At 46.8% G+C, this 13,597-nt stretch overlaps 1 protein-coding gene and 1 long non-coding RNA gene across 8 annotated transcripts in view; one reads left to right on the top strand and one right to left on the bottom strand.

Moving 5' to 3' along the window:
- Positions 1-13,597, bottom strand: part of LOC310839046 — a 202,654-nt gene that overhangs the window by 44,441 nt on the left and 144,616 nt on the right. The gene's annotated exons all lie outside the window — the stretch shown is intronic.
- The window catches only part of LOC310839028 (monoacylglycerol lipase ABHD6-like), a 46,164-nt gene that overhangs the window by 22,215 nt on the left and 10,352 nt on the right, over positions 1-13,597 (top strand). For 6 of the 7 annotated variants that reach the window (XM_083727191.1, XM_083727194.1, XM_083727192.1 and 3 more), the window contains exons 2-4: positions 5,925-6,070; positions 8,403-8,559; positions 9,457-9,570. In XM_083727191.1, coding sequence (XP_083583317.1) covers positions 5,952-6,070; positions 8,403-8,559; positions 9,457-9,570 — 390 coding nt within the window. In that variant the 5' untranslated portion in view covers positions 5,925-5,951. Of the gene's footprint in view, positions 1-3,612; positions 3,980-5,924; positions 6,071-8,402; positions 8,560-9,456; positions 9,571-13,597 lie in introns of those variants that run through there. The other variant, XM_083727196.1, reaches the window with a different exon arrangement.

Here is a 13,597-nt window from a genome sequence, read left to right on the forward strand (position 1 = left end):
TCCACCAAGACCCCTAGATCCTTTTCACGGACCAGGGATTGCCATGTGCAGCTTAGTACATCACTTGAGCTTCTGTACTCCACGTCTTAAAGGCCATACTTTTTGGGGGAAGGTGTTCAACTGAACCCATCATGTAAGAAGAATGGTTTGGGGCCTTCATAATTAGAAGATAGCAGTTGGGTGGGAAACATGTTGTCAGTAAAAGTAATTATTAGGGAATAGGGGAGAAACCCTGGTTTACTGATACCTGCAATTTGCTATGCTTTCCAAGTCTTCATTCCAATACTTTTGAAAGTTGACATTTCTCTGAACTGTAGATTGTCTTGAAGTTTTTCCTGTTGATCTACTCTGTTCCAGAAAATGCTTGTTAGTTATATGCTGGTAAAATCTACTTGTATACCTAACTTAAAGCTTTGCTAATATCCGGTGTGCTTCATATGCAGGCAGTGCTGGTTTATAACAGGGAAGTGAAACCTGTGACCCTCCAGATGTTGAACGTCTACTATCATTGCCCATAGACCATTGGCCATGCTGGCTGGGCTGCTGGGAATTGGACTTCAGCAGCATCTGGTGGCCTACATGTGTTCCACTCCTGATTTGTAAAACTGGAAATGTGCATGAACATGTGGAAAAGATTTGCCCAGTACAGATGTAGATCTTCCTGTAACTTTATGGCTGCTTCTCCTCAATATACTTTCTTTGGGTCTGAAGTTTCTTCCGTGATCCTGTTCATCTCCTGTAACATCCCTGCTTTACTCTCTCTGAGCAAGACAGGCAGTTACCTGCAGTTATCGCAACTGCAAGCATTTTAATCTGGCCTGCTGCCCCAGCATTTCCGGATGCTGCCATTTATCTTCAGTTTGCTGAACATCCCTTGAAGAAATTTGCTGTGTAGATTATGTAATGCATCCTGAGAGAGAGAGAGAGAGAAGGGGGGAGGTGTACTGAACAAGAATCTGCTGACTGCAATGAAAAATACTCTGCAGTTATTGGTCAGAGTTGTAGAATGATGTACCTTGGTGCTTGTAGATTGAAGAAAATTTTGGTAGAAGAAGTGAGAAGAGGAAACATTCAGAGGAATCATCAGGGAGGCAATAGCTGAGTTCTGCCCATTACATGTTAGATTCATCCCCTGTGTGCGTACACGGTGCCTTCAGAATGTATTCTGAGTTGAAGCTACTTTCAGGTGTGAAATGTATTATACCTCATTTAGCTATCTCTGATCTGTTACTATGTATTCCCCATTTCTGAGCAGTGAGATGCCTTTGCTCCATTTGGTAATATCCACACAGTGGCAAAGTAGAAGCAAGCAGTTGCCTATAAAGTATATGCAGGCAAGCAGATCTACTCGTCCTGTACCAGATTTCCAGAGAGAAAGAGAGAAGATTCTGCACTTTAAGATGCTTCAGGCAATCCTTAATTCTCAGTCTCCTAGTTTCCACTCCTCATTCAAACTGCAAACTAGTTTCAAACTGCTTCTCTGTTGCTTCTCCAGAGCTGGAGTGCTCACTTCCTGAAGAGGAATTCCCACAATCTAGGGAGAGTTAGCATTGTTTTGTTCCTGTCTATTGCAACTCTCTAGTTGGCCATTCATAATGATCAGGATGTCTCAACTTGTCACACCCTCTGTATAGTACATTCAGCATTCCTGGATGCTGCTTGCATCAGACAGAGATATGGTTTTGATAAAAAGATGAGCTGGCATGGTTAGCTGTTGGCTTGTGTGGTAAGGGTTGCACCAATTGTTTTCTGAGTCTTTTTTGTGTTTCCAGCTCATAAAAGCTGCCCTAGTATCCTTAACATAAATCTAGAGGGAATTTTATTTCAGAATAAGAAACTTCAATGTGTCCAGAGGGACATTGTTTGAAGAAAATGTCTGACATTTCTGTTTCCTTAATCAGTTCTGATTAATAATACTTGAGTAAGCAGCATTGTGTAATTAATTTCCAGATGCTTCATTGAAATTGTGATTGGGAATATTTATATTGTGAATTGCGTTTTTATATACAATGTGCTTGTAGGTTTGGGGCCTTATTTATGCTCTGGGGAAGATATTCAAGGAATGCAGCTTTATGCAATCTCTGTGGTGGAGAAAGCAACACTTCAACAAGTTTCTGCTTGTGATGTAGTATTTAAATTGTGGGTAGAGAACCCAGTGGGGTTGGCTTCCATCTCCCATCAGTGCCAGAGAACATGGCCAATGGTCATACAAAATCTGTTCAGCAAAATCTGGAGCGCATCTGGGTGGGAAAGGCTGCTCTAGGAAACCGGAAGAGAAATTCTTTGTGAACTGGGGAAAAATGTATGTGAATAGAATAGCATAGAATAGAATAGAATACCTTTATTGTCAATGTACAACCTGTGTACAATGAAATTAACCAAGTCCCCCCCCCAAACACTCAATCTCATTGCACTCTGTGTGCTTGTTGCACAACACACCAACCCCGAAAGTCTGTTGCACTATATTATTTTCCATTCAGCAGCCTAACAGCTTACGCATAGAAATTGTTTTTTAGCCTGTTGGTATGACTGATTATGGACGCAGGTGGCGCTGTGGGTTAAAGCCTCAGCGCCTAGGACTTGCTGATCGAAAGGTCGGCGGTTCGAATCCCTGCGGCGGGGTGCGCTCCCGCTGCTCGGTCCCAGCGCCTGCCAACCTAGCAGTTTGAAAGCACCTCCGGGTGCAAGTAGATGAATAGGGACCGCTTACCAGCGGGAAGGTAAACGGCGTTTCCGTGTGCGGCTCTGGCTCGCCAGAGCAGCGATGTCACGCTGGCCACGTGACCCGGAAGTGTCTCCGGACAGCGCTGGCCCCTGGCCTCTTAAGTGAGATGGGCGCACAACCCCAGAGTCTGGCAAGACTGGCCCGTACGGGCAGGGGTACCTTTACCTTTACCTTTATGACTGATTATACTTCTATATCTCCTGCCCGAGGGTAGAAGATTAAAGAGGTGTGAATCGTTCCTGAGAATTTTTCTCGCTCTCCTAAGGCAACGATCCCTTGCGATGTCATCTAGAGGGCTCAGGGGATAGCCCATGATATCATGTGCTGTGTTCACCACCCTCTGTAAAGACTTTCTGTCCGTGGCTGTCAAGTCAATGTACCACACTGTGATACAATATGAGAGGACACTTCCTATTGTGGACCAGTTAGAAGGAGGTCATCAATTGTTGTTTAACATTGTTCTTTCGCAAGACCCTGAGAAAATGGAGTCTCTGTTGGGCCTTCCTAACCACCTGAGTTATATTGTTTTTAAAAGTGAGGTCTTCACTAAGGTAAACTCCCAGGAATTTAAAAGAAGAGACTCTCTCCACACAACCCCCGCCTGATATACAACGGGGCTAGTTCCCCTCTCTTCCTCCAAAAGTCCAACACCATCTTCATTGTCTTGCTAGTTGCAAGTTAGTTGCAAGTTATTCTCTAGGCACCACGTAGATACTTTTTGAACCTCCCCCCTGTATGCTGATTCATCTCCACCTGTAATTAGACCCATTATGGTCGTATCAACTGCAAACTTAATAATTACAGTGGATGGATCTGGTGAAATATAGTCACATGTATACAACGAGTATAGGTAGGGACTCAGCACACATCCCTGTGGGGTGCCAGTGCTGAGCTTCAGGGAGGTAGATGTAACAGGCCCAATCCTCACTGTTTGTGTCCGATCCTTCAGAAAGTCTTTAATCCAGTCACAGATGGTAGAAGAAAGGTCTAGTTCCATCAGGTTTTTGATAAGAATGTCCGGAAGGATGGTATTAAAAGCCGAGCTATAATCCATAAACAACATTCTAACATAATTCCCCGGTCTCTCCAGATGACTCGTTGGAAGGTGAAAGGCTGTAGCTATGGCATCATCTGTTGACCTATTTCTCCTATAAGCGAACTGAAGTTTATCAAAATCCGAAGGAAAACATGTCCTAAGGTGTTGAAGGACCAATCGCTCAAAGTATTTCATCACTACAGATGTTAATGCAATAGGTCTGTAGTCCTTTAGGCAGTTAGTTGCTGTTTTCTTTGGGGCTGGGACAATGGTGGCTGCGTTCAAACATGATGGAACACAAGCCGTTTACAGAGAGATGTTAAAAATGGTTATGCCGTGGTAAAGCTTGAGAGAAGTTTTGTTGACTGATGTCATAGAAACTTAAATTAACACATTTGGAACAGGGCAATGTGAGTCTACTGTTTCAGTGCTCTGCTGCTTCACAAATATTTTGTGTATTTACTGTTTTTATAGAATGGTTTTCTGTCAGATTGTCATGGGCAGTTTGTATATTATAATACAGAAATGGCTTACTGTGTAGTAGATGGGATACAAAAGGAAAGGGGAAGAAGAAGAAGAAAATCCATGTGCCAATTCCATGTGTGGTGTCAGCATTGGCATGGTCAGGCAAATGCTGGAGCTAAATATGGCTGACATTGGCCTCTTCTTTAATATAATATATATTTTGGGGGTGAGGGGTCTTACTTACTTTACATGGTAAATAGACTCTCTGGGTGAGATAGCTTCAGCCTCTGCTTCCACATCATCTTCCTTCTCTCCAGTCCCTCTTGGATCCAGTCTGGCTCTAGGAGAGGCCCAGAAGCATTGGGAAGGGAAGTCCCTTTGCTTAGGCTTTCCTGAATGAGTGCTGAGGGCAGAACTCAAACCAGGGAGCCTAGACTAGTGCAGGTGTTGGTCCTTCTCTTTCATTGCTGGCCTCTTGCTGCTGTAACCCCCATCCAGAGTAGTGGAGCCTTGGAGATACCTCTGCTTTCACTGCTGTGGGCTGCCAGCAATAGAGGAGAAGCATTGCCACCTGCGGGCCGATCGAAAGGTCGGCGGTTCGAATCCCTGCGGCGGGGTGCGCTCCCGCTGCTCGGTCCCAGCGCCTGCCAACCTAGCAGTTCGAAAGCACCCCCAGGTGCAAGTAGATAAATAGGGACCGCTTACCAGCGGGAAGGTAAACAGCGTTTCCGTGTGCGGCTCTGGCTTGCCAGAGCAGCGATGTCACGCTGGCCACGTGACCCGGAAGTGTCTCCGGACAGCGCTGGCCCCTGGCCTCTTGAGTGAGATGGGCGCACAACCCCAGAGTCTGTCAAGACTGGCCCGTACGGGCAGGGGTACCTTTACCTTTACCTTTATTGCCACCTGCAGGACTCTAGGTTCCTCAGGCCCTGTAATGCTTTCCCTTTCTTTCCAAGCACTCTGCGCTAGGAAAGAGAGAGAATAATTAAGGTGCTGTGGGACTTAGAGGGCTGCAGGTGGTGGTGCTCCTCCTACATCACCCACTGACTGGTAAGCCTGCAATCCTTGCTTACAAACCCTTCAAATCGGAGCCTTCTTTTGTACTGTTCCATGGTGCAGGTGTTTAATGACCTGGGGGAATATTCACTTCAGGAGACAGTTTGAAGTCAGGAGGTGCTAAATGGCAGTCGATTCCAACTGTGCTGGTTGGGCTTTGCTGCCTCACTTTTCCCTCGCTGCAGCCTGCTGGAATGAAATTAGTGATGTCATCAAGATTTGCATTTCTAGATGTGGAAATTTGAGTCTGGCTCACTGTGCTCACCTGAAATGCCAGACTCTGGAGTTCTTCTCTGGCTCGGACCAAAATCTGAGCCAGAGAAGTATTTCCCTCTTGCCTCCAGTACCATCAGAGGCCACAGGGAGAGGGAATGAAAGGAAGAATACCTCCCATCCTTTTTTTCTCTATGGCCACCTGACTCTCTCCCATTGCCTTTCTTTGATGCAGTTGCATTTGGTCTTAGAGCACAAATGGCGAGAAATGGTCTGGAAACAGTCCAGGGGGGATTTGCAAGGGTAGGGCAGGGTTTCAAAGCTGGTCTGGTAAAGTATCCGTTGCATCCTGGGATATACTTGCCTTCTGCCTCTTGTTCATGATTTCCAGTGCTTATAACTGACCATTTTTAAAATCTATTTTTGCAGTTGAGGTAGAGCCACCAAGAGAACAAAATGGACCTTGATGTGCTGAACATGTTTGTAATAGCGGGAGGCACTCTGGCTATCCCAATTTTGGCATTTGTGGCATCCTTCCTTCTGTGGCCTTCAGCATTGATCAGAATATACTACTGGTAAGTTATTTAGAATCCTGGCTCTGATTGGTGTTGCCTTCCTAGAAAGCCTATGTACTTCCCAAAACGTTTGCCACAATTAGAGTGAATGATCAATGGTGCTTAAATTTTATTTATTTAAAAACCAGTCTGAGTTCTTTCGGCAGCTGATTGATTGCAGCCTATTTGCATATGATGCTTCAGAAGCACCTCTTGATTAACGCCAATTATCCAGATTGAGGTGGAACCTTCCACAAATCATGCCATAACGGAGGCTCATCCATGGTGGGGGCACACTCCAAGATCGCTCCGGTTCTGCCTTCCAAATTGGCAGACATGGGATTGTGCAACACTGCAGGATGCAGTGAACTTCCTAGACCCCACTGGGAAACATCAGGAGGGTTTATGCCTCATTCCCTTCCTTTCCTCTGCCTGAACTCCTTCACAGCCCCTGGAGGCGCTACGGAGAACAACAACCATTGAATCGTGGGCGTTGCCAGAAACCGAATGATCAATAGTTCTTAACTTCTGAATGAGCAGTAGTTGCAAAGACTTCCTTTCCTTCTGTAGTTTAGATTCCTGCTTCATACAGCAACACCCCCAAAAGTCAAAGGTCCCCTTTGGCAGTGGCGTCCAATGTAGCACAGTTAGTTCACAGTTGGAAGAGGTAATTGGACAAAGCCTGGTGTGCATGTAGAACAGCTTTGGCCAACCTGATGCTCTCCAGCTGTGCAGGAGCTGGTGGGAGTTGAAGTCCGAAACATCTGGAGGGTGTCAGGTTGACGAAGACTGACTTAGAACCATTTGGGAGCATGGAGCTCCTTCAACTTGTCCACTAAACTCAGACTGCCTTAAGCTGGCCAAGCGGATAACGAAGCCTTTTCTCATCACCAGTGCTGATCAGATAGTGTTTGTTCCTAAGCCTGCTTCACATATTCAGCTGAACTGGCTCATTTCTAGGCATGGCATGGAAGTATGAAACACTTATGCACTCCCACCATACCTGTGGTGTTGGGTGATCAAGCATATAGACAGAAAGTTCACAGTCTTTCCAGACCACCTCCTGAAGGCTTCATCTGCGCATACAGCTTCCTCATAGCAACACAGGAAGGTGCCTTTCACTAAGTCAAACAATTTGTCCATCTAACCCAGTATATTGATTTACTTTATTTATAAGAGTGCTTATAAGCTCCTAGTAAATATGGCAATGTACACTAAAATGCCGTAACATAAAACACAAGGCCAACGTACTTCTTAAAATACATGTATTTTCTACTCTGCCTGGTAGCAGTTGTCCAGGGCCTTAGGTAGAGGTCTTTCTGAGCACCTGCTGCCGTTCCTCCTTTTTAAACTGGAGGTTCCAGGGATGGAGCTAGAGACCTTCTGCATGTAAAGAAGGTGTTCAACTGCTGAACCAACCATAACAGTTGTAGTATATGTCTCTTGTAGGTTAGTGGAGTCGCACGCACACTCATTAACACTAGGCTAGGGGATCTTTGGCCCTCCAGATGTTGTTGGAATCCAACTCCCATCAGCCCCGGCCAGCATGGTCAGGGATGATGGGAACTGGAGTCCAACAACATCTGGAGGACCAAAAGTTCCTCCCTGCCTTACAGCTTCCTTCTTATGCTTATAGAGGGGCTACTAAGTCTACATATGTATGTATAGATGCATAATCTTTCTTAACTGGGATTTTTAGATCCCTTCCTGTACAGATGGTTATTGCTGTGGCTATTCCATTAATGTAAATGCTGCTGGGAGAATTCTGCATTATCTTATTACCAAAGCATGCCTTTTTCGCCTGTTGCTAGGCAGGCCTTTATTACCCCGGTTACTCCGGCTGACTCGGAGGATTAGCTCCTCATGGGCGCAGATGTCATTGGTTCATTTCTGAGTGGGGATAAATTGCTTGCCAGGAAGGTTCATCAATCAGTAAAGCTATTTTAAATGCCTAAGCAGGGGAAATTGTTACAAAGGGATTAGAGAGGCGGCTCTGGTTGTTTCAGTAAAGGGAGAACTATGAAAAAGATTGGCGCAAGGGGAAAGTGGGAGAGGGTCACATTGTGATTCACAACCTTGTGGGAAGGAAGGCATGGGATGCCAGGGGCTGTAGCTCAGGGTGGAGAGTCTGCTTCACATGTGGAAAGTTCCAGGTTCAGATACCAGGTAGGACTGGAGGAGACTGCCTGTCTGACACCGGGTGTTCCTAAAAAACAAGTTCAAGTGTGGCAGTCACGCTGCAGGGGGAGAAGGCAGTGGTGATTTGAATTCATTGCAGAAATGCTTTGCTCTTGTGCTGAGGCTGCTGTGTTGCAACCCTTCTCCTTTGTCCCGCCCCTGCTGCTGCTCTCAGGTACTGGCGCCGCGCCCTGGGTATGCAAGTTCGATACGTGAACTACGACGACTACCAGTTCTGCTACTCCTACCGAGGGAGGCCTGGCCACCGGCCCTCTGTGCTCATGCTGCATGGATTCTCGGCCCACAAAGATATGTGGCTTTCTGTAGTCAAGGTACACTTTTCCTTCTCTATGAGGAAATAACAGTTTCACCTGGGAGGGACAACATTCTGCTCTTGGGCTAAGTTGCAGCCAATTCCAGTGTGCCCTTGTCACTTTCCTATGGCTGATTTGTGCCATGCAGTAACCCCCAGAAGGCCACAGGCTTCCCACTGCAGGTCATGTCTTCCTTCCATCAGCGCTGCTATAGGGGAAGCACCCAAGTGATATAAAATCCATATATTAATGTGCCAGCAATGGGTTTGTGCTATCAGCCATGCTGAAAATGTAACAGGTGAATCGGCCTTGAGGATAAGTTCAAATGGTCCATTTGTTCGGGATCATGCCTGGCTTTCACCATGGGAAAATGTAGGTACCATTTTCCTGGCCACCCACATGTTCAGTATGGAAAGCCAGCTGCTCAACGTGAGCATGCCATGGTTGTCCCTGTTAGTTCTGTGGAAAGTTTGGGCTGTCACACTTCTGCATCTACTGCGGAGCCACCTGTGCTCAGAATACTCCTATTTTCGATCCCTGTGAAGCTGCTGCTTGCTAACTGCAAATGAATTATTGTGATGAGATTGGGAGGGGAGGTTGCCTACTTGCTTTCTTTGGGATTAAGTGTCTTTAAAAAAAATCATATGCTGAGGACATTAGGATTCACACAGAAGACTTTGTGGTAACGGCATGTGTGCATGCTTCTCTCCCTCTCTCTTTTATAAGAATTCTCTTCATATATTTTTGCTTTTAAGGAATAGCTTGCATGGGGCCAGTGTTAATACAATTCATCCGTTGCCAATGCAAGTGCTCAGCTCCACTTCCACCATGAGGGCAGGGGTTGGAAATTTGTTCCAATTTGCTTCTGGTGTGACCTCTCCTCCATCCTAACCACATGACACTTGTTTCCCGCAGTTCCTTCCAAAGAACCTGCACTTGATTTGTGTTGACATGCCTGGCCATGAGGGTACCACTCGCTCATCCCTAGATGACTACTCAATCTATGGCCAAGTGAAACGAATACACCAGGTAATAAATGCTCCAGAAATGACCCTGGAAACGCTTGGGATGTTCTCTCTGCTCCACCTTCTTGAGTCCATGGATTGATTTAGAACTCACTGTTCGGAGGTGACTAGTGTTTTGATTTGGAGAGTTTGGGGAAGATTAAGCAATGTTGTAAAGAGTGATAGGAGATGGGTTACAGCAAAACCCTGGAGAGATATCCCAATATTTCAGTACAGTGACTCTCCCTTCTGAAAGCTCTCTCCTTCCTTCCTTCCTTCCTTCCTTCCTTCCTTCCTTCCTTCCTTGCTTCCTTCCTGGCCAGCAGACATGCCAGCTATTTAGAGTCTCAAAAGATTCTCTTGTCTGCGTTCTGACTCTCAAATCCTTAATCTCTTTAATTCTTCACATCCTGTCCTGTGAAGATCTAAGTCCATCAGTGATCAAAAGAATTGGTTTGCAGGTTGTAAGGTGACTGTCTGTTTCCTCCTTTACAAAGGGAAGAGCTCCCATTTGAAGGGCTGTCTGCTAAAAGACTGGCTTAAAGAGAGAAAAATCATGAGAGCAGGAAGGGCCTTGGCATTACCCAGTGAGCACCTGCATAGCAGGCTCAGCCATGTCTGAACTGCCAGGCATCAGGGCCTTCCATCCTATGGCAAGATGGGTAGTTTTGAAAACTTAAATTATTGCAACTATATCTAAACTTAAAGGTAAAGGTAAAGGTATCCCTGCCCGTACGGGCCAGTCTTGACAGACTCTAGGGTTGTGCGCTCATCTCACTCTAGAGGCCGGGAGCCAGCGCTGTCCGCAGACACTTCCGGGTCACGTGGCCAGCGTGACGAAGCTGCTCTGGCGAACCGGCACCAGAGCAGCACACGGAAACGCCGTTTGCCTTCCCGCTATAAAGCGGTACCTATTTATCTACTTGCACTTAAGGGTGCTTTCGAACTTCTAGGTGGGCAGGAGCTGGGACCGAACGACAGGAGCTCACCCCGCCGCGGGGATTCGAACCGCCGACCATGCTATCGGCAAGTCCTAGGCGCTGAGGTTTTACCCACAGTGCCACCTGCGACCCATATCTAACCTAATCAGCACATGCGACGGTCACCTGCAGGCTTGACTACTGTAATTTGCTCTACGCGGGGCTGCCCTTGAAGCTGTCCCAGAAACAGAATGCTGCAGCAGAATGCTGCAGCGAGGCTCCTCACGGGGTTTCTGCCATGGGAGCATATTCACCCAGTGCTTTTCCAGCTGCACTGGCTCCTGTTGGAGTACAGGGTCAGATTTAAGGTGCTGGTTTTGACCTTTAAAGCCCTTCACAGCCTAGGACCCTCGTATCTACGGGACCGCCTCTCCTGGTGTGCCCCATGGGGGACCTTAAGTCCATAAATAGCAACACCCTAGAGGTCCCGGGCCCTAAGGAAGTTAGATTAACCTCAACCAGAGCCAGGGCCTTCTCAACACTGGCTCCGACCTGGTGAAATGCTCTGTCTCATGAGACCAGGTCCATTCTTAACCTGAAACTGTTCTTAACCTGAGGTACCACTTTAGCTAATGGGGTCTCCTGCCGCCACCACGCAATTTCTGTTCTCATCCTGAGGCAAAGTTCTTAACCCGAGGTACTACTTCTGGTTTAGCGAAGTCTGTAACCCAAAGTGTTTGTAACCTGAGATATTTGTAACCTGAAGTACCACTGTATTCCAAAGGAACTGAATTGCAGAGCATGGCTAATATCTTCCACTTCCTTTCCCATCTCCCATACATCCTGAGTTATGAGAAGTTATCCATCTGGTATGCAGGCTGAGACCCTATCTGCCTGCGGACTGCCTTGCCAGAGTGGTGCATGGTCTGGTTATCTTCCACTTGGACTACTGCAATGTGCTCTACGTGGGGCTACCTTTGAAGGTGACCCGGAAACTACAACTAATCCAGAATGCAGCAGCCAGACTGGTGACTGGGAGCGGCTGCCGAGATCATATAACACTGGTCTTGAAAGACCTACATTGGCTCCCAGTACGTTTCCGAGCACAATTCATAGTGTTGGTGCTGACCTTTAAAGCCCTAAACGGCCTTGGTCCAGTATATCTGAAGGAGTGTCTCCAACCCCATCATTCTACCCAGACACTGAGGTCCAGCACCGAGGGCCTTCTGGCGGTTCCCTCACTGCGAGAAGCCAAGTTACAGGGAACCAGGCAGAGGGCCTTCTTGGTAGTGGCGCCCTCCCTGTGGAATACCCTCCCACCAGATGTCAAAGAGAACAACAACTACCAGACTTTGAGAAGACATCTGAAGGCAGCCCTGTTTAGGGAAGCTTTTAATGTTTGATGTATCACAGTATTTTAATATTCTTTTGGAAGCCGCCCAGATGGGCGGGGTATAAATAATAAATTATTATTATTATTATTATTATTATTATTATTATTATTATTGAAGTAGCTTCTTTGCCTTGTAAAAATTGCCCCTCCTTTCTGTCAGCAGCTGAGCTGCTAATATGTGGCTTGCTTTGTCAGACTTGTTTATGCTCTCAGCATTTCCATAAACATAAGTGGATCAAATATATTAAAAAGACAATTCAGAGCCAGGGTCTGAGAATCAGTGGACAGCCATCAAACTCTTAGCTCGCAGGCTTTCCCTCTGGTAAGATGTTTGTTTTCAGTTGCTTTGGACCTGTTCATAGGATGTGCTGGTTTTCCTGTCTGTCCACTTAGCAGTGTTGAAGGCCGCTGTTCTGAACCCCTGGGGACAGAAGGACCATTTACCTGAGGGCTAAAATGAAGGGTGAGGAGGGGCGCACCCACAAGTCCCACCTACAATGTCACTGTGGACGTCGGGTGTCTGTTCAAACCTTTCCATGTTGGCCACGCATGCTCTGAAGGGAGATTGAGGGAATCATCAAAGTTTACTTAGAATACTCCCTGTGACCAGGAGCCTTGTCTTAACAGGGTTCTGGATCTCAAGGATTCTGTGTTCATTCCCTCAGACACATGTAGACATCCTCATCAGCATGGGAAGGGAAGGTCTGAAGTGAAGCTGACTTTCATGGGGATGTTGGGGGGCAGGGGCTTCTTTGCGCACCCCTCCCCTCTTTTAACTCCACATGCACCGAACATGCCTAGAAGCCCCCTTCAGACCTTCGTGACTGATGAGCAAAATTTTCCTGTGGGGATGAGGACAAAGAGGATGGGGTTGTGTGCACACAGAAAGCCAGCCTGGTGCAGTGGTTAGAGTGTCAGACTAAGATCTGGGAGACCAAGGTTTGAATCTCCACTCGTCCATGAAGCTCGCTGGGTGACCTTGGCTCAGTCACTGTCTCTTAGCCTAACCTACCTCACAGGGTTGTTGTGGGGATTCAGTGAGGAGGGGGAGAAGCATGTTCGACAGCTTGGAGGAAAGGTGGGATATAAATGAGATAAATAAACACTACCCTTTCCACACATTTACTCTGAATACCTGAAGAGGGTTTCGATGCCTGTTTTTAGCTTTCCCAGACCTAGGATAGAATTTGGCTGCTGTTAAAGTTGCAGTACCTGCTCTGAGAGCCAGTGTGGTGTAGTGGTTAAGAGCGGTAGACTTGTAATCTGGGGAACCGGGTTCGCTTCCCTGCTCCCGGGTTTGCTTCCCTGCTCCTCCACATGCAGCTGCTGGGCAACCTTGGGGTAGTCACACTTCTTTGAAGTCTCTCAGCCCCACTCACCTCACAGTGTTTGTTGTGGGGGAGGAAGGGAAAGGAGAATGTTAGCTGCTTTGAGACTCCTTCAGGTAGTGATAAAGCGGGATATCAAATCCAAACTCTTCTTCTTCCCAGCACAGTTAAGCCAATCCCCCCCAACCATAAGCAACACTAATACTTTCTTAAGACTACTAAAAGAAGAGCCGGGTAAGGGCACTGTGCATAACCTAACTTCCTCTGGGCTGCCCCTTAACATCTGTTATGGTGCTGAATCTAATGCGCTATTACTTGTGTGAGTATTAATTTCCAAGGCAGTTCCTCTCATCTCTCCCAACTCTACTGCAATTGCTGCCTGCCCCATAGTAACCCAAGTGTGTTTTTTTT

This window comes from Podarcis gaigeae (genome assembly GCF_964106915.1).
Source record: "Podarcis gaigeae genome assembly, chromosome: 2".
Classification (NCBI taxonomy): Eukaryota; Metazoa; Chordata; class Lepidosauria; order Squamata; family Lacertidae; genus Podarcis; species Podarcis gaigeae.